The sequence below is a fragment of the Anneissia japonica genome, unplaced genomic scaffold, assembly GCF_011630105.1.
Source record: "Anneissia japonica isolate Jap-2015-1 unplaced genomic scaffold, ASM1163010v1 scaffold1770_len632688_cov154, whole genome shotgun sequence".
NCBI classification, from domain to species: Eukaryota; Metazoa; Echinodermata; class Crinoidea; order Comatulida; family Comatulidae; genus Anneissia; species Anneissia japonica.
Genome location: NW_022692996.1, coordinates 496,522 through 522,066, shown reverse-complemented (window position 1 = coordinate 522,066; position 25,545 = coordinate 496,522). Strand labels below are relative to the sequence as shown.

Sequence of the window (25,545 nt, the reverse complement as noted above, 5' to 3'; positions counted from 1 at the left end):
ATATATATGTGTATGTATGTATGTATGTATATGAATGAGCGCGTGGCGCAGCGTGTAAGGTGTTTGACTTATGATCGAGAGATCGGGAGTTCGATACCGACGCTCGTCGCATTGCTTGTCCTTGGGCAAGGCACTTCACTTATGTTTATCTCTCTCCAACCAGAGTATAAATGGATATCTATAAATACAAATCGAGGGTGTGTCTATGCCCTATACTGCCTTACTGTATTATGTTTATTAATAAAGTATCCACACGGGATTCGGTTATCAGGAAATGTGTGGCGTTGTTTTTTTTTTTATGACTTTTGTACAGTAATAATTGAGTTGACACATGACCCATCATGCACTTCCATCGGATTTACCCTTTGCCGATCAATTTCTTTGATTGTTTTAAAACTTCTTTGTTGATCCACTCTGTATGTATCAACAATTCTATAGACCTTATCCTTACACTTGATAGTTAGGCCTATATTACTTATTCTATGTTTTCATACTGTCAATAAACCACTTATAGAAAGTACGGTATGATGTAAATTCCCAAGAACGAAACAATTAAAGTCATCGTCTTTTTCGCTTCCGCCAAGATTATACATTCACCACTGTATGCTGTCTGTTAGAAAAATAGGCTCCCAGTGGGAGCGTGTGTCTACTGCCCAATATACAGGAGTTTTTGTTTTTTTAGTTTAATCTTATGTTCTTCAATATGCAGATGTGTGTATTTATTGTAGTGTATCTAGATTTGTCATGAACATTTTCTTTCATAACCGTAACATTCAGTATACATTATATTACACTAAACACTTTATTATTCAATTCCATTCTATTCAATTTATTTTATTGCCGGATACGCCATCATAGGCATCCACATAACATATACATATGGTTAAATGCAATAATAATAAAAAGGGGGGGGGGAGGGGTGGTGGTAACCAAATAATGCAGTGCCTATATCTAAACAATCGTTAAACAATCGTTATTTTAGAAATGAACCCGGAGTCCATATTCAGTGAGCAATTCAATGAGTTTCTCTCCCGAAGTCCCTCAGCGTGGATCTCCTGGAAAATTTCTGCCTTTATTCAGAGTTTGTTAGAAAAATGTGATGTCATCACTGCAAAGAAAGAGACAAGCCAATTAATGATGTTTAACATCGAAAGGCTGAAAATGAACATACATAAGAATCAAAATTATATGAATGTAAAGCAATAAGTGTTGGCGTACATGTTAACTTCGAACATGTATGTGGATTTACCCTAGGGGAAATGTTTTGTTAAATGGGATACGACATGCAATATAATTTCTGAAGGAGGTGTCTATTTAATGGATACTTTTACCCTGTGACAAAATAGCATGCCTTGGTTTAATATTTTTGAAAATAAATCTGGCCTTACTAGTCTAGGCCTAGCAAGTCATGGTTAGCAGGCCATGACACACAGGTATTTAGCAAGGTATAACTAGCTAGGAGCTAGCTAGCTATAGGCCAAGCTCTAATACTTTAGTATCAGTAAAGTAAATTTGCAATTTTGAACCTCTAGGCCTAAGCCTAGATACGGCCTTTGGTAATAGTTTGGCCTAGTCTAGTACTACTAGGCCCTAGTGTAGAAGAAATTCGTAAGAACGCTAAAGTAAAGGCCTAGGCCTATTTTGGTTTTCAGATGTTTCAGGTTAGCATCATAGCAGCCGGTGTTAGCACGGTAGGTAAAGGTCTAGGCCTGCCCTAGGATAGGGCCTTTTATACGAATATTAATAATATACCCGGTACAATATACTAAAAAGTAATAAGGCCCCATAAAAAAAATTATTAGTTTATAACCCGCTCCCTCATCACTTTTGGGAAAAATCTTTTATTTTTTTTTTCTTCAATAAACATATATTTTTAGTTCAAACGGTAATTTTTCCATCTTTTTTCACTTGAAAAGCTCAGGATTTCTTGCAAATATGTTTACTGGTACAACAAAAACATCTGTTTTAAATATAAATTTAATTTCACCCTTATGACTTTTTATATGTTTGTCCCTAACCATTGATGTACTTGTGAACACCGGTCAATGGGGGCGGGGTTATTGTGAACATCAGTAAAATGTGGGTGGGGTTAGCAAAAAAAAAAAAAAAAAACCTCCTCCCTCATCAGTTTTTATTCTGTAGGTTTACTAACCTCTCTAAGCACCCTAGGTACGGCTTTGGTAATACACTACTATACGATTGGGTTTTCAGACGTGAAGATTAAAAGGGGAAATAAAAAACGAGGCCTAACTCTTGTAGTTACCGCGTTATTTCGTTGATCTCGAAAAGTACTACCATGTTCTAGAGGACATCCTTCAAATGACTGTTAAAAAAGGCGTTCGTGTCGAAAGGGTGCTGCGTCTCTATAACGCATGTTCGAGTTTCGAACGCAATTTTGTAAGAGTTCCTAACGCTATTTGATTTTTCGATAGAGCGCTCCCTACCACTTGGTAGCAGTACCCATCATTCCTCCACCGGATTTACCCTTTCCGCCGTCTTTAATTGCTACATCATGACAAAATGTTGGAGGAACATTGCATCAATGGCGTATCTAGGGGACGTGGGGGCACACGCCTCTCTAAAAATACTTAACCCCGTCACCCCCACCCAAAAAAAAAAAAAAAAGCACGCTCATGAGTAAAAATACATTATATTGCGAGTTAGGGCACCTCACCTAATCATGGTGCTCCTACGTGACCTTTGTGCTCCCACATCAACCCCCTCCTCTACACCATTTCAAGACTCCTATATATTCCATTGCATTACATAGGACTAGACTAGGCTTAGGTTCTTCACCATTTAATGCACTGTATTTATATTCTTTTCAGCTTGCACGTTGCTAGTGTCTCTGGGAGAGCAGTTGGCTCAACTCCACAATGATACGGTTGTAGATTCACTCTCTAAACTCTGCAAGTTGCTTCCCAGTAAGTAGGCCTATAATAGTAACTAATAAAAAATGATGTTGCAAAAAATCTCAATTGTGACAAGACTTATATACTTCTCAACTTGTCACTTACATAATCGATGTCAAATTTTAGGTTTAGATCTCTATGAATCTTAGAAAGTGAAGTTATTTAGTCGTAAGAAAAAAAAATCCTGGCGTCAAGATTTGAACTCACTTCCCCGCCAAGGTAAAGGTTAAAAGGTTAAAGGTTATACATTTGTACCGTGCAAAATACTAGGGTCTCTTCGCTAAAAAGGTAGCTTCAATAAATAAAACATATAACTAATATTATAAGATAAATGTTTATATTTTCAGGTACTTATGAAAATCCATGCCGGGCCGTTGTTGCTTTAGCCGCTCCAACTTTAATCAAAATGTAAGCAATTAATAGTAGGCCTATTATCAAGAGAATTTAATTTAAACATATTATTATAATTAATCATCATCATTTTTTAATTGTTATTATTAACCATAATAAGAATGATGAAGAAGTAATCATGATGATGATGATGATTGATGACGGCAACGATGACGCCAAAATTGATGGTGGTGATGATAATGATGATGATGATGATGATAATTATGATGATGATTATGAACACCAGCTCCCTTGATAGAATACTGTGGTTAACGATTCTCTGGCTGAAGCTTTAAAATCAACATTATATTATTGTAATTTTTATTAATAATATATTATGTTACGTTATAGTTTTAGGGCGGTGTATATATTGTATAGTACAAAAAGAAGCGACCATTAATTTTCCTATAGTAACATCCTGTAATGACGATCGTGGTTGACTCTATGCGATATTTTTAAACCGGGCACTCGATGCGTCGTACGACAGTCGGCCGACGACAAAGGCGTAGAGATGGGCAGCGCAGCCAGTTCAAATTACTGGAGCCACGGGAAATATTAGTGGTCCATCATTCATATAAATAATAATTAGGCATAATTTCCAACTTAATATTTTTGTATATAAAAAAAAACGGCCCGCGGGCCTCTCAATAACATTTTAGAATAGTATTGGTTACTGTGTTCTTTTCAATTCAGTGTCCGATTCTAAAGAGGTTGATGGAAACAGCCGTCTCGGTCCCCCTAAATTTTTAGAATTATTAAAATAAGAGGGAAAAGAAAATTATATTTAAATTTAAGTCAGAGAGTGCGATTTCTGTCCATCTATAGGTGCTATAATATATATTTTCTTCCCTCAGCTCCAACTAGGCCTATGGTGTGGCTGAGGTGGTCTAAAAACTCCATCTATGAAAGATCCTCCCTGGACACCTCTATTCCGAATTCCTGGTTACGAATACGCAGATTTCGATTATCATAGTACTTATTACTAGCGTAGGCCATTGGGGAAAAGGTGAGGGGGGAGGAGTTAAAGAAAAGAACTTCTTGCAATGAATTTTCCGAAAACGTGAATCGGTATACCTAATCCTAGAATTTTCATTATTATAAAAATTGTATTTAATGCACAAGAAAACGTAGTTTAAAAAGAAAGAAGACACAGCTTTTAATTTTACTAGCTGGCCATGGAATGTGCGTACAATGTGCATAGGATTTTCAATGACCCTTGTGATATCGACTATGTCAGAAAGACAGCCATAATTGATAGGGAGCTCACCAGACTTAAAGTCAGCATAGCTGCTCTACAAGAAACTCGTCTTCCTTCTAGTGGCTCTATCAAAGAGGAAAATTACACTTTCTTTTGGAATGGCAAAGCTCCTGAAGAACCTCATCAGCACGGATTTGGTTTCGCCATTTAAAATACCTTTCTGGCTTGCAATGGAGCCTCCATCGGGTGAGGGGGCACAGAACGCCTGCTTCCCATTCGCCTTAGCACTGCTGCAGGTCCTTTTAACATCATCAGTGTGTACACCCCAACCCTCATTTCATCAGAAGATATAAAAGATCAGCTCTACGAGCAACTGGTCGGGCAATCAAAAGAGCCCCTGAAGACGAACTTATACTCCTCCTTGGAGACTTCAATATGCAAGAGTAGGTGCATATCATGAATGATGGCCTACGTACCTCTGACACTATGGCACTGGGAATATCAACAATTATAGCCAGAGACCTGCTGGAGCTCTGCAAGTATCATGATCTCTGTGTTACTAACAAATGACAAGATGGATTGAGCACCTTACAGAGCTATACTCACACGAAACATCTGTCTATCTGTGGTACGAATGATCTGAACATAATGGAGGAACTAGATGTAGTGCCCACCATGGAACTCCACAAAGCCATCGAATCTTTCCCAAATGATAAAGCCCAGGAAGCGACATTCCACTAGGAGGAGGATAGAAGTTTACATAATAAACATCGTATATAATATGGACACCTGACGTGTTGGTCGCCCTTCACTTAGATTGAAGGACGCTTGTGAAAGAGACATGAGGTCATGCCATATATCTTCAGAAAGCTGGGAAATTCAGGCTGATCGCGGTTCCTGCAGCCAGGCCATCCAAGGCATCGCAGATGTCGATGTTAAGAGAGGTCAGTTGCAGCTGCAGCAGCAGAGAAGAGGGTTCGAAGGAAGCACGCTGCAAAAATTCTCTCCACACTGCACTCTTCGTACATCTGCAGAAAATGTAATAGACTGCCACTTGCGCATTATACTTTACAGCCACACTAAACGATGTCAAAGACCTTAGTCTATCAAATCAATCTGATGAATCTTTATCTTTTTTTTGCTTTTCATTCTTATTATTAGTATTGTTTATGATTGCTGTTGTAATTAGTAAATTATTAAATAAATAGGCCTACTATGGCAAAAAAATGATGCATTGAACAAATAAATAAATAAACAAATAAACAATAACATTTTAATGTTTATCCTTCTCCACATGTGCCTGATGCATAGTCTTTCGAGACTGGACTGCCGTTGAGAATTTTCATTCTTTAAATTCAAAATACTGCTCCTGAAAATTTAAAGCTTTCAGGGATTCCCAAACACCGAGCGGTATGGAGCTCCCAGCACACCCCCTCCCACTAGTCATAGCTCAAATCTACGGCCCTCGGATGACGCTTCGCATCAGAAGGCACGGCAATTAATCATGCACTGGCGCCCGTTCTTACCTAGATACGCCGCTGCCGACGAATCCAACTCAACTCCCTGTCAGGGAGCGGATAGAGTTGGACTCGTCGGTGAGCGTTAGACATCGCGACGTCATCTGCCTGTCGGTTGCACTATTAACAGATCGTCATTAAAAACGCGACGATGCGTTGTGCGTGCGTCGTGATGTTGCGTTCTTCATAGAATCGCGTCAGCTGACGACGGTCGCTGGCATTGGATGCCCAGCTTTAAGCTACGTTCACATCAAGCCCAGATCCGGTCTGGAGACCGGACAAAAAATCGTGAGTTGCTACGTTTTTTGAACGCTGCGTTCACATCGCGCACGGAACAGGTTGTTCGGGTTAAGTACGTCTGCGTTCGATTGGTTCGAACCAAGCAAGCTTGTTCCTGATTGGTCCAAGAGTTCAGGATACAAATGGGTCTCAGATCCATCGGTCCAGATCCGGAGTCCGGATTGAAAATTGTACGAATTTGATGTGAATGGTCCTATTCTTTACCACTGAACCCATTTTTCACGATTTTTTCTCCGGATTCCGGACCGGAATCCGGGCTTGATGTGAACGTAGCTTTAGAGCTTGAAATGTAATAAACGATACACTTTAAACAGTGCTAGTTTGAAATAACCATCTAAAATGCCATTTTTAGACTTGAAGAAGACGTTCATGCTGATGTAGCGTGTCATGCTATCGGAATCTGTAGGACGGATCCGGGTCAGAAAGAGTGCCGCATCTTCCAGAAGACATCCACCATACGGAGAAAACTAGATCATATAAATCCCATTTGGAAAGAAGAAATCGATAAACATACGGTACAAAGAAAACACTATTATGATATAATGCACCCTTTCATTCGAGACTCCACTAATTCAAGACAATTTTTTTTTCAAAGAACTAAACAACAATCTTCAGTCGGGGACTGAACCACGCGAGACCACCCTAAATCTCGAAGGTCATGGCGAACTGCTATTTCTTATATAATATCAGTTACTTAATAGCACTTCTAGGAATACTGGCATGGAGTGGGGAATGGTGAGGGTACAAATAAAGTGGAGGAATAAGTAAGTGAGCGAGCTAGCTGGCAAATTAAAGTTACTTGAGCGCATTTTGTTTTTCTGAGCAAATATTCAGTGGAGCCTTTATGCAAAGAAGCTTTTATTTTTTTGGATAGGTGGGGGACACCCACCCCACTACCCCCGTCCTGCCCTCCGTCGACACGCTAAATAGTCCTAATTATCATGTTATTGTGCGATCTCTTTATTAAACGATTACAGGTCGAGAAAATACGAAACAGTATATGTGATTCCCTTCCTGTTTTGAAAGCATTGTGCAGAGAAATATATACGTATGTATCCTATTTTATTATTTTATTTATAATTATATTTACTCACGTTAAGTTCCTTAAGCTCTGTCCACACTATACATTTTTATGTGACGAATAAATGTGAAATGCATGCCCATATATGGGCACATCACACAAATAAGTCAGAAGAAGTTCATTCATAATTTCATAAAATTTTGTTTCATTCAGGAAGCTAGATGACTACCTTCCAGTGCTGGACCTGGACAATGATAAATTTAGTGAAATTAAGGTAAACTGCATTGAGAATGCAAGTGTAACGTTTCTTTCGTTGTATAAATAAAGACAGATAATGAAAAATAGGCTCCCAGCGGGAGCGTGTGTCTACTGCCTTATACAGGAGTTTTTTTTTTAAATTTTATCTTATGTTCTTCAATATGCAGATCTGTGTATTATTATTATTATTATTACTTTGTGAACATACGCCTTTAGATCGGCGTTCAACTTAAAATACAATATAATGAATCACTTAATTACAGTATAATATATACAAATAAAACATAATTGACACAAACTTAAAAAATAATTAAAATGAAACTGAGAAATAGGGTAGTAAACTTAAAAATAAAATAATAAAACAATACAATAATATAAAAATACATTTGTGTACACATACACGAATAAATCCCTCCCTACTCAATCGATTAATCTTTTTTTTTTTATTTGATCCACACAGGCCAGAATAAAACAAACAATTTCATACAAATAAAAAAAATAAAAAATGCATAGATGCAGTGAAACAAGGTATACAAATCAAAAGCAAAGCAACATAATTAATTTGTATTAAACTAAGATAGACTTAATTCAGTTATACCCCCATATACCCACCCCTCCCAACTCCCTTCCATATGTTAATTACAGTTTTATGCATTGTAGTGTATCAAATGTAAGGTATGAAATTTGTTTATGTATGATTATTGAAATATTTGCCAGATATTATTTTAGTGTATCTGGATTTTTCATCAAAACTTTCTTTCATAACAATATTCTGTATAGGCCTACTACTATATTACACTAAAACACTTTAAAAATGAGTAACTCTGGGAGTTACCAAGTTATGTCGTGTGTTATCACGAAGAGTACTACCTTGTTCTAGAGGGCGTCCTTCAAATGACGTTAAAAGGCGTTCATGGCGAACGCGTGCTGAGTTTCTATAACGCGTGTTCGAGTTTCGAACGCAATTTTTGTTCGAGTTCCGAACGCTATTCGATTGTCAAGAGAGCGCCCCTACTTCGTGGTAGTAGTACCCATCATGCCTAAACCAGATTTACCCTTTTCCGCCATCTTTAATTGCTACATCATGACAGGTAATCACGACATAGCAGAGATATAAGAATACTAGAGCGCTAACTGCAATGTATTCGATGTTCGAAATACGCAGCTGGGCTGTGTGTGTACCATCCAAGATGGCTGCCAATCAAATTTCGCCTTCAACTTACACAGAAAGTTTAGTACAGCTAGTTACCGTATGTTTGAAACTCGAGCGTTGCACGTACACGATTTTATTTGTTTTAAATTTTTGAATAAGATGCTCTACTTAGCCTCTTTTTGGCTACGATAGTTCAATAATTTGTTATCAATACTAATTATAATTAATAAAATAATAGTCAGTCAGAAGGTTTATTTATGGTAATAATATGTATACTAAGCCTGAAGGTGGCGCTTTCCTACGGTGGCCATCTTGGATAGTACATATACATAACTCTGCATTGCTTCGCCATCTTGTCAGCACTCTAGTTGTTTAATAGCTCTATGTGACACTGACACAACAAAATGAAGACGTAATTAAAAAGTGTAATTGGATAATCGCCTATATCACTTCAATTATTATAAACAATAGGAAAACTTTAACAGGGTGTACTATGGCGACCTACTGTGGAAAACAATAGGTCTTCCAACAATTAATTATGCATGCTCTGTTTGGTTTTGTAACAGCAAAAGTTCTATTGAAAAGCTTGAAAACATACAATATAGAATGGCGAGAATTGTACTATAGGCTCCAAGAAATATAGCAAAAAAAGCTCTTCTTGGCGATTTAGGATGGGAATCTTGTTCACACACATAACAGAGTTAGAATGAATTATTTCAAATAGGCTAAAAAATATGGATAGTAGATGGCAAAAATTACTTTGTAAATCTTTATAATGAGGTCAGACATAATGTCAAATGGAAATAGATTACCTACATACAATAGTTGCTACAGAAATTCGATCTAATTGAGTATTTTAATTTATAACAAGATAACTCCTGGCTATATTCATTTATTAGGAAAAATGCGTATGACAATGCTAAATTATGGTATGAAAGGGCAAAATTAACCTTATCTGATTATGTGAAACATAAAAGTGAACCGAAATCTGAGTAGTATCTATTCGATAAAGTAAATTGTGACTCGGTTAGTCTAAAATTTAAAATAAGGACTAATCCATTAGCTCTTGAAGGTAGAAAGCAAAGTTGGTCTATGTTACCTCTAGTTTTAGAAGGACGGTAATATGGTGACGAAATGTTCTTCAAAATCAACAATGGTACTGGAACTAATAGTTATACTGGGGTTGACGCAGACACAATAACAAAGACCAAAACAATTAATATCTATATTCAATATTTAATTACACACACACACACACACACACACACACATCACTATAAACAAAGTAGAATATAAATTAAGCCAGGCCTGTCAACAAGGACTTCATTAGCTGAGCTACTCTTCGTAAGCACCAGTAGTGAATGTGTATCTAGACAATATCATTACATATTATATTCATAATATTTCATGGTGATCAATATCGCATTACTGATCAGTTACTGAATCGAACAATCATATAGGTATCGTATATAGGCTTATACACATAATAGGTCTATACATATAACATTAATCCAATATACATTTAATACGCATTAACATATTTCATTAAATGAATAATGTTGTGCAATACAATACGTGGTTATGATGCATTACTCCAGATATGTAACAAAACAAGTTAGTGTCCTTGGTTCACACTTCACTCCGGCTAGTGTGTCAACTACCAATCACTGCTATCCGTTTTGTTTGCGGTTACGTACGTCATTATCGGTCTCAACCGATTCAAATCTAACCAACCCTCCCGCGACAGCGCGGACTATATGCTACTGAACCGATATCGCTACGCAAGGCGGTATCCAACACATCAGTCATTCCTCCGCAGAGAAAGTAGCACGCAATTTGCATAAGAATATTCAACAGGTGAACGAGAGGAGTGCTATGAAATTTGCATTATATGATAGTCAAGCGAACGATAGAGCAAGGCGTAATTAGCATATTAACACAATAGGCTGAAAATGGATTACGACGACCTTAACTCTGACAGTCTAACACATGCTCAGGTTATTGTCAACTTTTACCCGATTCACACGTGAAGTTAAATTTAACAAAAAGTAACAAATTGTAACCGAGCGATCTCCCGAGTTATTCCTACCGAGATAAAAAGCATTCACACGCGTCTGTAAGGTAATGCCAAGGTTATGTAAAATTTATTCAGTGTTTATTCAATGAACCATTTTTTCCCCTACTGCGATATATGTCTAGCCTAGGCCTAGTTGAGAACCCCTGTCACAGATGGACTGTTGAACTCACTATCACAGTAAACATTCGAAGCAATCAATACCCTTAACAACTGCTGCACTACTAAACTAGGCATAGCTTCCAACGTTTCTGTCGACTCTTTTAATACTAGTAATAGTACTAACACCATCCCGACGTTCATTTTATGTATATCTTCTTCTTCTACCATTACTAATTAACATCAATAACAACGGTAATTCATACGTCATTGAGAAAAACTAGGCCTATCTATTTCTAGTGGATCAGAATCGTATGCAGAAGGAAGAAAATTCAAAGAACCCCGTGAAACAGTAGATTGTTGTGATAGGACAGGAACGAAGGCTGTCTCTTATACACATCTATGTAAAAGTCTTAATTCTATCAGAGAAAAACACTTTCTTAACCTTAAAGAAGAGCTGTTATATTATGGATACCATTCTTTTTGGGATAATTTCGTAAATGGTAGTTTAAGCATCATATTTTGCTTGACGATCTCTATACAGCATTCCCTAATGAAAGATTAGGAGGAATTGTAGATCGTCACTGCAAACAATATCTGGTTGCTTTATGGAGAGCTAGAACAAATATATTAATTGCATTACCGCTCCATAATTAAAATGTTATCTTTGTAAACATTTATTATTTTTCTATTGTTTAGTTATTAGAAATTTTTCATTAAGACATGATGCTAATTTTGACACTTGTTTATCTTTCATTATAGAATTTTAAATATATCCTTAATTTTTGCTTTTGTTTAATATACAGACTGTGATGTTTTATCTGTCCTTATGCATTATGTTATCGGTCTGTTTGCTTTAAGTTAAGTTCAACATTTCATATCTAAATTGCGTTGCCACCGCTTCCATTATTATATACTACAGGATCTTATAATTATTCATTCTGATTGTCCGAAATATATCGATTTTAATCCCTTTCCATAATTCCATAAATAATTTTTATTAATAAGCAATTTTTTATTGACATTGTTCCACTTTTGACTTTTCTCTGTCTTTCATTTTTAAATCTAAATTTATTTTATATGTTGCTTTTGTTTGATATACAGGTTTGTGATTGTTATTGTCCTGTTTCAATTTTTATCAATTGCATTAATTAATTTTCTAGGTTTTGTTTAGCATTAAGTTAAACATATTATTTTAAATTGTGTTTCTTTATACGCCTACTTTTAATTTACCTCACTGTCTGTAAAACTTGTTAATTTGAATGCACAACTATTATTGTTGTGTGTGCCACCGATCTTAAGGTGTTATTCCTAATAAATTGATTGATTGATTGATTGATTGATTGACATAGTGTCTACGCCCACGTTGGGGGCAGTACACAAAAACAAGATAGTATAAATATGGTAGAGTTGTTTATTCAGTCCAAGCACTATATAGCAAGTGAAGTAACATCTTAAAACCATATCATAGGATATGTAATAGTGCATTACTCAGTAGCTTTCGTATGTAGGGTACTAAATATTCAAGTTAAATTGTTGTGCTTAGGATACATTACCGTTGTAATCGAATAGGAACTTAACCTATTAACCTTATAATTTCAATCACTAGATTGTAATGTATACAGAATATCATTACAGCAAGCCTAAAATTGCATTGGTTCCCGGGGACCTCATAAACATGGATTACACGAGGGATAGTGCTGCTGGGCTAAATACCTGAAGAAGATTGAGCTTGCTGGTGCCTTGTCTCATAGACTACGCATTATAATATTTCAAATGGGAGGAAGTTAAAATTTAAACGGCTCTTGATAAATTGGCAAAACTAATGATATGTACTCAGATTCAGAAGGTGGCGATGTCGTCGTTTGAGATCTGTCCCTTGCTTTCTTGCCAGTCATGTTCGCTTAGCCAAAGTTGGTATTGTCGAGTCACATATATCATGGGCATAGATAGACAGGTACTTTTGGGAAGGGGTGTGGGTGTTGAAGCTGGGGAGCTTGCTTGACAATTTCAATTTGCATGAAAACAAAATCCGTATTCAAACATTTTTTCTGTGGTGACGCCAGTATTTGCTCGGAAGAAGGATCCAAATCAGGGGGCTTAAGTCCCCATCAGACAGGTCAAGGTCCCCCATCGCCGGACAGAGCTCGTCGGACAGTCAGACCATAAAACATATAAAAATAGGCCCACACCAAGCCAACACACTGTCACAGTCTGAGAGTGCAATTTTCGGCCACCCAGAGGTTGATATTCTTTAAAAAAATATATCATTTGGGAGGGGGAAGCCCCTCTCAACCCCTTCCCCCAGCTCGAGCCTACGAGCTCAAGTCCCCCCCCCCCAAGAAAATATATCCTAGAGCCGCCACTAATTGTGAAAAGAGCGTCATTTATATACTTATGCCTTGCGGACCTCCTATAGGGCCCTCCGCCATTGCAATTTTCTAGGAACAATATTAAATTAGGTGTCAATAAAGTTAGAATCCCCGGATCCGTAAAAAAAAATCCTGTTTTGTGGGTTTTGGAGCAGGCCCTGAAAATGTGTTGCCTTTGCCAGAAATGTTCTTTGTCCCTCTGTAGGCCTAAAATTAAAAGTCTTGAGCAGACTTTTATTATTGCTTCCTGGAGTATCAAAGCTAAATATAGTAATTCTTCGTGTTGGATATTCGTCTCGCTTAACTTTAGCATGTGTATTTCTGGTATACGTACGAATTATTACGCTATACATTCCGTATTCGAACCGAAAGTATTGTTTCGGACCCCACTTGCCACCACCCCACACCCACCTCCATCTATAAATAGATACCATTTGTTTACAACAGATTATTCGTCCTCTGTCTAGACACTGCGTGGGTCGTATTGGCGGGGGAGAGATTGCAACGACGGACAGGCCGACTTCTACCCTGGGCGAAGGTGAGTATGTAATCATATCTGCGGTGAAGGAAGCATTAATACCTTAATATATGTATTAGTAATATTAACAAGACGTCTTACTGAAAATGAAAGACTTTTTTGGCTGTTATTGTTATATGTTTAAATTGTATTTTGCAAGCACCAATCGAAAGCAATTATCGAGTGCCAACAGTCGAACGAATGAGTGGACGTCACACTACTCGGAATCGACCGAGTTCCACATAAGCTGCTTATGAAACTGATAGTCACTGTGTGCACTTTAGCTAAACAACGAAAATCATTATAGACCTTTGCTTCATTAAGACGTTTATACAATTGGTCCCATGTGCAGTCCTACGGCTCATGTGATCGTTGACGATCTTAAATAGTCGTAACAGTGTACAGCGACAGGCTATGCTAAATGCGTGAATTTCTATATTTTGAAACTTTACACTTTTCGCCTGCTTTTAACTTAATTCATAATCAAACTGATTCAAAATTAGCGGCATAAAGTTAGAAACATTTACCAATGCTTTTTGATAAGTTTACATACGTTCAAATATACAAATTCACCTAGTTTTGAGTAGTTTTACAAAATCTAAATTTATCGAGTTATGGTTGATTTTGTATGGAAACACTCATGTTTGCTTTGATATACACATGTTGCCTATTATTGCTAATTTAGTAATTACTAATCTATAGTAACTTTAATTCACAATGGTATCTAGGTCTAAACATTATTGATTTGGTATAATTATACCATTGTGCCATATTCCAAGCTTTTAACATAGAACATTAATAAAGTTGCTTTCCGGTCGCTTCAAAAAGTATGCTCTCAATGACAAGGAACGTGAAATAGATTTTTCTCCACCTTGTTTCTTTAGACCGGTGAATGATGATATAGTTGAAGATTCGAATTGTAATGGCATAATGGTAAGTAATTTTGTAATAATGTATAAAATTACTTGAAATATTTAAATAATAAAATATATATAAAATTATTGAACGTAAAACGTGATGGTTGCATTTAATTTTTATTGGCTACTTTTATTTAGGGTGTTGATCCGAAATCGGGAAAATCTTACGAGGAATTATTCTGTAAAGGCAGTCGACCAATGGGATTGGCTATACTTGGTGATTCAGCTACGGCACACTTTCATATTCCTGTAAATTGGTTTACTCCCGCTGAAATTAACAAGGTAGCTTTATATTATGTTGTGTTTTCTATTTTGTTTTTATTTTTTTGGTTTTTTTTGTAAATAGAATATACAGGTAAAAGTAAAAATAAAATAAAAAAAGAAAGAAAGTAAAGAAAAAATATGATCGCCCAAAACGCCTTAGAGGTTATTATCGGGCGTCTAAATAACAAAAATTTCGAGGGGCCATGCCCCCGGACCCCCTTATAGGGCGGTGTTACACTATGTCCATGCCCCCGGACCCCCTTATAGGGCGGTGTTACAGTATGTCGATCGACCCCACTTTCGCCCCCCCCCCACCTTTTCGGACATCTCTGGATCCGTCTCTGATATAGCAGTAAGGGCATATTCAATATTCATTGGATATTTTCTTACAATTACGCCTCTTTCAAAATATCTCTTCCTTATTCAGGATATTTTCAAAGAGATGCCTATGGTGATTGATAACGAATTTGATTGGCCACAAGTTTCATACTCGACAGGTGAGGGCAGCATTAATTTTTTATTGAAATAAAAAGGCAAAAATTGTTTAGCACACTTACAATTTCATTTCATTTCATCTCTTATTTCGGAAAATAATTACAGAATATTGAGGTATCTATAGCTCAAAATTAATTAAAATTGCGGTGGATATTAAAAGTTATTAACTACTACCGTACTACCACTAACGCACTGAAATGAATTAAAAGATGTCGTCGAGCTCACAGGCTCGAGACCCTGACCAGGTTTCTGGATCCTGGTTGGGGTCTGGTGCTCCACTGGCCTCCGCTGAAATTTATACTCCTGTCTCTTATACACATCTAGATGTGTATAAGAGACAGCCCACCCCACCCTCAAATTTATCATTTACTGGTTGGGGAATGGTCAAGATTATTGTATGATTATTTACACAAAAAAAATACAACCATGTCGAGGAATGCTGCTGGGAAACTCTACCATACACCGAGAACTAGCCGATTGTGGATGAGCAGAGGGCACAATGATAACTCCTAAGGAAGGATAAGCCGGAGGTTAGTTATGAATTATTATTCACCACAATTGTAGCTGTGTTGTCTATCGTCTATTCCAAACAGAACCAACATGTAGGATATTAAATGACGTCTACTAACACATTAATTTATCAATAATCATGGTCATTAATTTGAGCTTTTCGATGTGTTTTAGGTTTCATGAACACTTCCACTTGGAAAACAATTGAGTAAGTAGACCTACTATTCTAAAGATATTTTTTTTTCACACTAACAATAAAAACTTACAATTCTATCGTGAAGTGGACCACCATTGCCGTCACCTCTCCCGAAGCGAACAAATTTTTAACGAAAGTATTTTTAAGTTTTTTGCCAAAAGCGGTCCTACCAGTTGAATGAATAGGCCTAATTATAGTTACCGGATAAATCAAAATTCATAAGTACAATTTTGAATTCTATTATCGTAATATTTTCTGTTTATTTGAGCTTATTTTCTCCTTGAATTGTATTACAACAAGAAGGTAGTCAAAATATTGCTACGCCCACTCTTTCATTTGACGTTATTTTTCCTTATTTTTATGGCAATATAATTATTTTACTACATCACACCACCTTCAGCAATTTTTGAATAAATCAGATTATGTTTGGCCCATTTGATGAGAAACAAAATACGTTTTATAGAAAAACTAATAATTATTAACTGCTGAAATGTTTTCAGGGGACCTACTGACTCGTTATATCTCCGTATGCGTCAACGAAATCTATGCAACCACAGAGATTACCAGAATATTGGTGTCAATGGTAAATATAATTAAATACTTGTCTAGAAGTACAAAATATTGAATAATCCCAATAAAATAATCAGTAATGTTGTGTTAAAATTATGCAAGGACAACATTGTATTCACCAATGACATAAATCAATTCATAATATTTTATTTTTGTTATAGGTGCAACAACCGTTTCGATGAACAGGACAGTTCAATATAGGTAGGCCTATAACTGAATTCACATCTGATCCGAGTCGAAATTCGGACCGCGTTTACGATGCACTGAACACCAGCATTCATATTTTTAAGCTGCACCAAATCCGACTTTTCGGATCGGAAAGCTTACCAAACCAATCAGAATATCGGATCAATGTTTAAGAATAGGAACACTGGCGTTCAGCTCATTGGAAACGCAGCGGTCCAAATTTCGGTCTGATCCCATGTGAACACGGTTTTATACACTGATCCGATTTTCTGACCAAATTTTCAAATTGGAAAGCTTACCGAACCAGATTCAGTGTGAATGCATCTGAAGAGAAATAATTTCCATTTAAAAAAGACATAATGTGATGCTTAAGGAGCACACGTATATCATAAATAATGATGATGACGTTTATAATAATGATGATGATAATGATTTTGATGATGATAATAATGAGTATGACGATGATGATGACAATGACGATAATGATATTAATTTAAAAAAATAATCAGCAACAGCAAAAGAAATGACAACAAGATAAACATACTTCACATACCCAATCTTAATAATAAAAACCTGTATAATATTATAAGCTTTAATTTACTAAATAAAGATACATTTTGATAACTATTGCACAACTGAATTTTACATGCGTATTACTTACCTTATTTCATAGCCTGCCTTTTCCATTTAATCACATTTCGTTGAGTACAGAGCCTATATTTGTTGATTATATATAGTGTAATGTAGTAAATATGTTGCAAGTAAATATTCAAGTACGGCTATTATTATTTTGTTTTGAACCTCAAAATGTGCAATTGAATTGTGCTCTACTTGGATTTTAACCCAAGACCAGAAATACATACAATGCAGGTGCTGACCTCTCAAATATCATTTTTAAAATATTAGATCAAAAATAGTGCATTTTCCTTCCTTTAGTCTTGCACGTGACCAAAAGGCCGACAACCCATTAGTGGTGATTTATTCGTTGCTCGGAAATGACGTATGTAATTGGTAAGTTAATAGGGCCTATCTTAGTTTATTCAGAAGATTAAATTTAGATTAAAAATTATCAGGATGTGTTACTCTATAATTTGTTTAAATTGTATACATACTAATGCACTGGTGGTAGTGTGCCAAATGGACAGTACCTGTATGTATCTCTTTCAATATGTTTTTTTAATTATCGATCAATTTAATTTATCGAACTCTGCATTCATGTTGATTAGCCTATAATCGATATTCTATCCATCTATCAATAGATATGTTTATATATTTATTAATATGTTTCTACCAGTATATTTATTTATAAATCTGATTTTTTTAAATTTTAATTTCCACCCTTTCACTCATTCCAGGCACCCAGACACTATTGATCACATGACCAAACCAGCAGAAATGAAAGCGAGTGCATTATCGTCGTTGAAATACTTGGTTAGTAAATCGATTTTTTTTCATTAAATATTACATGATATGATTAAATGGATTTAGTTAATGTCAGAGGCTCGTTGTATCATTCATGTCCCAAGAAATATTTGAGAGAGATGAGGGACTACCTGCATTACCAATCACATGTTTCGAATAATCCTTTTCACCGGCTGTTAAGTCAAATCAAAATAAATACAGTATGTAATACATTTGGCCATATGTGTTTGTAAGCCTACTGAATAAATGCGTTAATAAAGATGGTATGGTCTTACTTTACATAGATCTGATCTGATCTAATCTAATTGCATCATGATTTGCATACATTCGCAAACCATCACCACAACAGTGGCGTATCATTTTCAAAGAAGGGGGGGGGGGTGGTGGTACAAATTTGTTGTTGCATCCCGCACCCCCCTCCCTCCGTGCAGCGCCACTACAACCACTGTAACCTCACCATTTACTATCATCATCATCACTACTACCACTGCCATCATACAATTCAAATTCAATCGCGTCGGTCGATGGCCGTCGACAGAGTGTGAACCCGGCTTAACTTCTGCAAAATTCCTCTTTTATATTTCTTTATTTAGGCCCTTTTTTTACGTCTAGCCTATTTTGTTTAGGCCTAATTGATACTTAGAACTTTTAAAACTGTTTAATCATAATAAAATCATATAAAACTTCCGGTACACCAGGTGTAATAATTTTTTAGGTAAAAACCACTGGTTGGTTGTCTCGTTTCGGTGAGATTACTCTGATCGTCATCAGGAGAATGACGGTCAGATTCTCCGGACGACGGTCTGAGCAATCTCACAGAAACGTCGTGGTTTTACTTAAAAAATTATTACACATGGTGTACCGGAAGTTTTATGATTTTGTTATTGATACTCGCCAAACAAATATTCAAGAAATAAATTGTGTTTTTGGTCGTTTGAAATAATATTGCTTTCTGTGTATTTTTTTTAACAATATAATATTAACATCATAATCATCATCACCAAAATTCCTATTCTTTATTACCACAGCATTATTTAGAGTTAAATGATAAAATATTACATTAATAAGCCCATTTGCCACGGAAGCTTTAAGAGATGCTCTAGTATCTTAAACAGTAGGCCTAATGATTGCCCCAAAAATCGCCCTGTCCACAGGACAAAGTACTCCCAAACGGCAGTTTGGTGTTGATGACGGGAATGATGGACGGAAGAATACTGTACGACACGTTAGCAGACAGGTTCCATCCTTTAGGCCAGCTCAATCAGGACGTCCGATACAGGGACATCTACGAGTATCTATCTTGTCTGCAGGTATCGCCATGCAACGGATGGCTCTCCACCAATGAAACGCTCAGAAATATTACGTCAGAGGTAAAATAATTTTGGCTAATAAGCTATTAAAAAAACTGGCTATAAACAAATTTGTTATAAGATTCAGAACATTAATTGTTGAAGTACCAGAGATTACATGCATTTAAATATATTTCACTGATGATCAGTATTATTTGAATATTTAACAACATCAACAAAAGTAACAGAAAAAACACAAACAAGTACCGTAATTAATCTTAGCAATTCTTTGCTTAACTGCTTAAGTACACAATCGTTTTTTTTTTTTTGTTTTTTTTTTTTAATTTGTATTATTAATAATACACTTACGAATAATACTATTACTACTAATACTATTAATAATAATATTAGACCTATACAGTAATATAGCAAATAATAATAAGGAGGTTGGTAAGTACGCAAGTCTACGGCTCATCATCTCCCCTCCCTGCCCAATCACCATTTTCGTTGATATGGATACCACAGGGCTAAAAATAGTTAAGGTATCAAATGGCATTGTGGGGTCATTTTGGGTGAGAAATATAGTTTTCTAAAAAATAAAAAAAATATTTTTTTTTTGAGACTCCGGGTTGGTGGCAAGGCTTGGGCAAGTGTTTTTAGCCTGATTACGATAATAATAGTGATAGGTCTACAGAATTTGCTCGATATTAAAAATAAATCAAATTATAAATAGACATGGTAACAGTACAGTAATACAGGAAAAACAACATCATTCAGACTGAATAATTAAGAGATGAATTACAACTGTTATTGTTGTTATTATTGTTGCAGTTATAAATATTATTTATTATTATCATTACATTTTCATTCTTTCTCAGAGGGCAAGGCAACTTAGCGAGGCAATTAAAGAGGCATCGCAGAGTCAGATGTTCGCAAATTTTAGAGTAGAATATATAGATTTTGACTTTCACGTTGGTAAGTACGTAGAGTATAGCACAATACATCCAACAGAATAAATTGTACATTGGACCTACAGTTAAACAAGATTAAATCCTCTGTTTTTTTAAAGAGGTGTAAAATATCTGACAGATTTATGAGTAGGTTTTTGTTACAAGTGACCAGGCATTTCCGTAATAGTCGTCTTCACTGAGTATAATGAGTAAACAATCGTGCGCATAAAATCGGAAGATAGCCTAACGGTAATTACTGTGATGTACGCACTTCGGAGAGCAGAAATCCCAAACACGAAAAGCTTAAAGGCCTGTTTATACTTACAATGATAACTATGACGATAAAAAGCTAAAAAACAATTGTTCATATACAGAAAATAAAAGAGATAAGAGAAGTTTTCACACTATCACGATTCGATAACGATTTATCGTGCACGATACAAGAAATTTTTTTTCACAAATCAAAATATAATGACGTAATAATCATGGAAAAACAATAAAATCGTAGTAGTAAAAAATATTTTATTTTATCTTTTATCGGGATGGCGCCCATCAAAATCTTAACAAATTCCCCCTTTTCCTCTTATGTACGGCATCGTCGAACGGGACGAACATGAACAGTAGGCCTAGATGATAACACTAAGCACGTATGCTGTTAGATTCATCTAATTAATTATATTTAATAGCAATATTTTTCTTAATGAAAAGAGTAAAACCCGACACTGTAATTTTCTATTGAACTTTAATAATAAAATATTTTTCTTCTATTATCTTGTTCACGATAGTAATCAATGCCTGGAAGAAACAAGGAGGCAAGGCATGGCAGCTTATCGAACCAGTGGATGGGTTCCACCCGAACCAGGTACTAACGTAATAGCATATTCATAAAAGCTGCAGATGCTCAACCATACGACTATGGTCTATCAAAATAAGATTTGCCAAAACAAATATTGAAAGACATGTCATCTTGTTTTCCATCTTTTTATTATATTCTTAATTATTTCTTTTTTAGTTCGCCCACGCACTCACAGCGGACTACATATGGAAAACACTTGAAGATAAGTTTCCAGACGAATTTGGAAAAGTCAACCCAAACAATGAGAACATTCTCAAAATATTTGGTGATCAGAACGGCTACTGAACTCTCGTCATTCAGTTGAGACTGTAAAAACGCGTCTTTCAAGATGCCAACGTCTTGTTAACACCAAATCTAAATTGTCGATACCTTATATTTTTATATGCTGAACCACTAATACGTCATCAGCCTTTTGCACACAGTTCTTTTTAGCACGCCTCAAACGCACTAACAATTATAATTAAATTGTATTAAATAATATGCAAATTAACTGCTGTCATTTAAAACAAAATCGATTATACACCATATCTCTTAATATAAGCATATCATTTATGGAAAATATAGTTTATATAAATTGATGCATAAATTGTTCCCGTACGATTAAAAATCGTAACGGTACTGGGTTTGGTCTACAGGAGTTCGTGCTTCGAACAGGTCATTCCATTCATAGAAGAAGCCTTTTGATGGAGAAAGTGTACCTTTTTAGCAAAGGTTTGCCTAGGTCGAAGATCAGACTAAAAATTTTACTCTTGATTAATGCTATCATAAATAAATTCATTGAGAAACAGAGGATTCGTACTTAATAGGCCAGCAGTATTTGCAGATAGAGCTACTTCCAACGTCCAATTCGATCGTGCAATAAATTTGTTTGAAGAAACTTTTATGATATTATTAAATTGTTTACCATTGAAGTTTTTCTAACAGAGATCAGACTAAAACGCTTAATTTTTATCATACATAATTTTTATCATACATAAACAAATATTTGACACCCAGAGGATTCGTACATAATAGGTCACTAATATAAAATATAAATTTGTTTGAAGAACATTTGGTGAGATCATCTATTGGATAGGGTTATCTTCATACGACTTCTCAGAATGGATACCTTGTTCAAAGCAAAAATCAAGTTATCTTTACCCAGTACCGCTCGTATATATTTTATTCGTGCAGGAAATTTTTAACCTATGTTATGTGCCTGGTATTATATCCAAATTATCTACCTATCATCAAGGTCAACCTATCCTCAAAAATATATAAACTTGTAATCTCTGCAGAATTAGCCTATTTATTGATTATTAGCACTTGTTACAGGATTAACCAATCCTAGTCTGCCATTCATATTACCAATTCTACCATGCAATGTAAACCCAATTACTGTATCTACTCTGATCATTCTGAATTTCATACACTTTTAGGTACTATAGGACTAGGAAAAAGGAAAAAGAAAATAAAGATAATTATTTGTGTTTGGAAAGTAACGTTTTTTTCAAAATGGTGTTGCGAATATACTTCTTAACCTAATGCAGGTCACACCAAATCAGATGCAATATTAATTAACATTGTTACAACTACTTCATTACGGTAACATAGGCCTAATTTACATAATCTGTTTTTAAATAATATCCCGTACAATTTACCTTTCTCAATCACAATATCGAAGACTCCTAAATGAAATGGATAATAGTTGTCTTGTTTAAAATGTTTAATTTGTAGTAACTTATTTTCTATACGAATTCTTTAATAGTTGTTTTGTTAAAAATTAGTTAAGAGTTGTCTTGTTTAAAATTTTAAATTTGAAGTAAATAATTTTGTATATGAATTCTATGTTTAAACACATACATACTACTGTACATGAATAGTGGAAAAAAAAGGCATTCGTTAATGCCTTAATACTGAATAGGCCTATAGACTAAGAAATGCTAATGCAATTGATACTAAATCTCATTTTATACTAGCTTGCAATTCGTGTACTATTTATTTAACGTATTTCGCATAAAAAATGACTTTATAACACTTCTTTAGGCAATCAATATCTGGACATTGTGAAAACATTGGGAATGTATAACGCTACCATCGTGTTTGGCGGCCAGATGCATTTTCTATTATTAAAAAAAAGAAGAAACAGAAGGAACGATAGACTAATAATGTATAGCATATTAGAAAGATTAGGCATTACTCTAGGAATCAACAAGGAAGTTAAACCTACATCACGCCTTATTGTGGCGCCTGGACATCCCCTGAGTAAACAGAAATTAATCAGGCTTAAGAGTCCGGTCGTTTCTATACATAGGCAAGAAAAAATAACCACAATCTCTATCAGATACTCGAGCAATTTGTTTAATCTGAATATCAGCAGACAGCCCATCAGTAAATAGTTTTAACTTTAGTATTATACAGGTCTCCCTCCAACTAACAACCTCTCCAATTAATGACAACCTCCAACTACAAACACCACTTGTCTGTGGTCCAGTTTGATTTTTTTAACATTATCTGTTTCCTTCAATTAAAGACTCCCTCTATATATGTGTATATATATATACATATATATACAAATATATATACACACATATACACATATATGTATACATATATATAAATATATATATATATATATAATATATATATATGTATACATGTATGTGTATATATGTATATATATATGTATGTATATAAAATTGAAATATAACCCACTATACACATTCTAATTTGATTATTTGACACAAAAAAACACATTAAAACTATCCCACCCTCCACACGCGGAAGACAAAAATCACAATTCATCGGGGAGAAAAAAATGTATGTGTATTTTCTACATATTAGTAGACTCAAAAATTTTTCTTGGGCTTATACCAGACCCTCCTCCTCCCCTCATGCAACACTTTGAGCGGCGCTCGACCACTCCCACTTTTTTTCGTCGGGGACATCCCCCTCCCCAATCAGGGACCTCCAACCACCCGTCGGGCAAATCCTGGCCCACCACGGTTACGCAGTATCGGGCACTACACGGACAGGTCTAACCAGGGAACAGTGAATAATTTCACTGTTCCCTGGTCTAACCTAGCCAATCAGTGTGTAGCGACATCTGTTGCGAGGTGGAAATCCTTCAATCCTCCAGGAAACTTCCTCAAGATGCAGTCATTTTTTGACCAAATTTGTCAAGCTTTTGATATTATAGTATAATATATAATAATATATGGAGGGAGAGAACAAAAGAATTTGTTAGTTCTTTTGTTTTTTCTGAGACCACGGATCACAAAAATACTGTCATTCTTTGCAAGTGCCACTTAAAACCTAGTTTTAAGCTTATATAATATTAATTCAGATTTAATTAAGTCATTATAGGATAAATTCTGGCATACTTCACAACATCTTTTATCTCTCTTCTTTCTTTATTATCAAAAAAAAAGTTAAACATTTACAATGGAAACTAATATGATATAATTTTTTTAGATAAAAGGAGGCTGAACAGAGGCAACTTCATACCTATCGTGCTCAACATTCTATGAAAACAAATTAATAATTAAATCTAAACAAACGCTTCATTAATAGTAATATAATGGTAATAATAAGGTAAAAACATGCCATAGAGAAAAATTCCAACCTTTTATTGCAGTAAAGATTTTTTTAATAGTTTTGAACGGGTTTCTGTGTTTAATTTTACGAATGTGTATTGGTATTTCATTCCATATTTTGGTGCCTACAGAGGTAATTGAAAATTGCCCAGTTGTAGTGGCTGCCTTTGGCTGATATAGATTGCTCATTGATTTTTGCCTAGTTTCATGTGGATGCATGATAAGTGTAAAATATAATAAAATATAAATAATATAAGTGTAAAATATTCATTTAAATTATTTTTTTATTTACCATTTTATTCATTTTATCATACAATACATTCAAAAAGAAAAAAAAATTAAAACAATTAAATAAGTACCATAAATAAGTACTGTACCATTACGTTCATATAGGTGTACTGCTTATATATCAGAGGCCATGACTTGAAACATTTAAACATTTATTATTTATTTGAAGCTTTGAAGAAGAACATGTAGTGAAGACCAAAATGAAAAGAATTTCTG

The 25,545-nt window shown here is 35.3% G+C and overlaps 1 protein-coding gene across 1 annotated transcript in view; it reads left to right on the top strand.

Annotated features, from left to right (window-relative positions):
• LOC117100594 (acyloxyacyl hydrolase-like) overlaps nucleotides 1-23,420 on the top strand; it is a 25,610-nt gene extending 2,190 nt beyond the window's left edge. The window contains exons 2-19 of the mRNA XM_033240380.1: nucleotides 2,829-2,924; nucleotides 3,260-3,320; nucleotides 6,670-6,832; nucleotides 7,295-7,365; nucleotides 7,552-7,612; nucleotides 13,762-13,832; nucleotides 14,696-14,744; nucleotides 14,867-15,010; nucleotides 15,420-15,489; nucleotides 16,172-16,205; nucleotides 16,694-16,776; nucleotides 16,925-16,964; nucleotides 17,886-17,960; nucleotides 18,305-18,380; nucleotides 19,526-19,741; nucleotides 20,539-20,635; nucleotides 21,396-21,472; nucleotides 21,623-23,420. Coding sequence (XP_033096271.1) covers nucleotides 2,829-2,924; nucleotides 3,260-3,320; nucleotides 6,670-6,832; nucleotides 7,295-7,365; nucleotides 7,552-7,612; nucleotides 13,762-13,832; nucleotides 14,696-14,744; nucleotides 14,867-15,010; nucleotides 15,420-15,489; nucleotides 16,172-16,205; nucleotides 16,694-16,776; nucleotides 16,925-16,964; nucleotides 17,886-17,960; nucleotides 18,305-18,380; nucleotides 19,526-19,741; nucleotides 20,539-20,635; nucleotides 21,396-21,472; nucleotides 21,623-21,751 — 1,613 coding nt within the window. The 3' untranslated portion in view covers nucleotides 21,752-23,420. The remainder of the gene's footprint in view (nucleotides 1-2,828; nucleotides 2,925-3,259; nucleotides 3,321-6,669; nucleotides 6,833-7,294; nucleotides 7,366-7,551; nucleotides 7,613-13,761; nucleotides 13,833-14,695; nucleotides 14,745-14,866; nucleotides 15,011-15,419; nucleotides 15,490-16,171; nucleotides 16,206-16,693; nucleotides 16,777-16,924; nucleotides 16,965-17,885; nucleotides 17,961-18,304; nucleotides 18,381-19,525; nucleotides 19,742-20,538; nucleotides 20,636-21,395; nucleotides 21,473-21,622) is intronic.
• The last annotated feature ends 2,125 nt before the right edge of the window (nucleotides 23,421-25,545 follow it).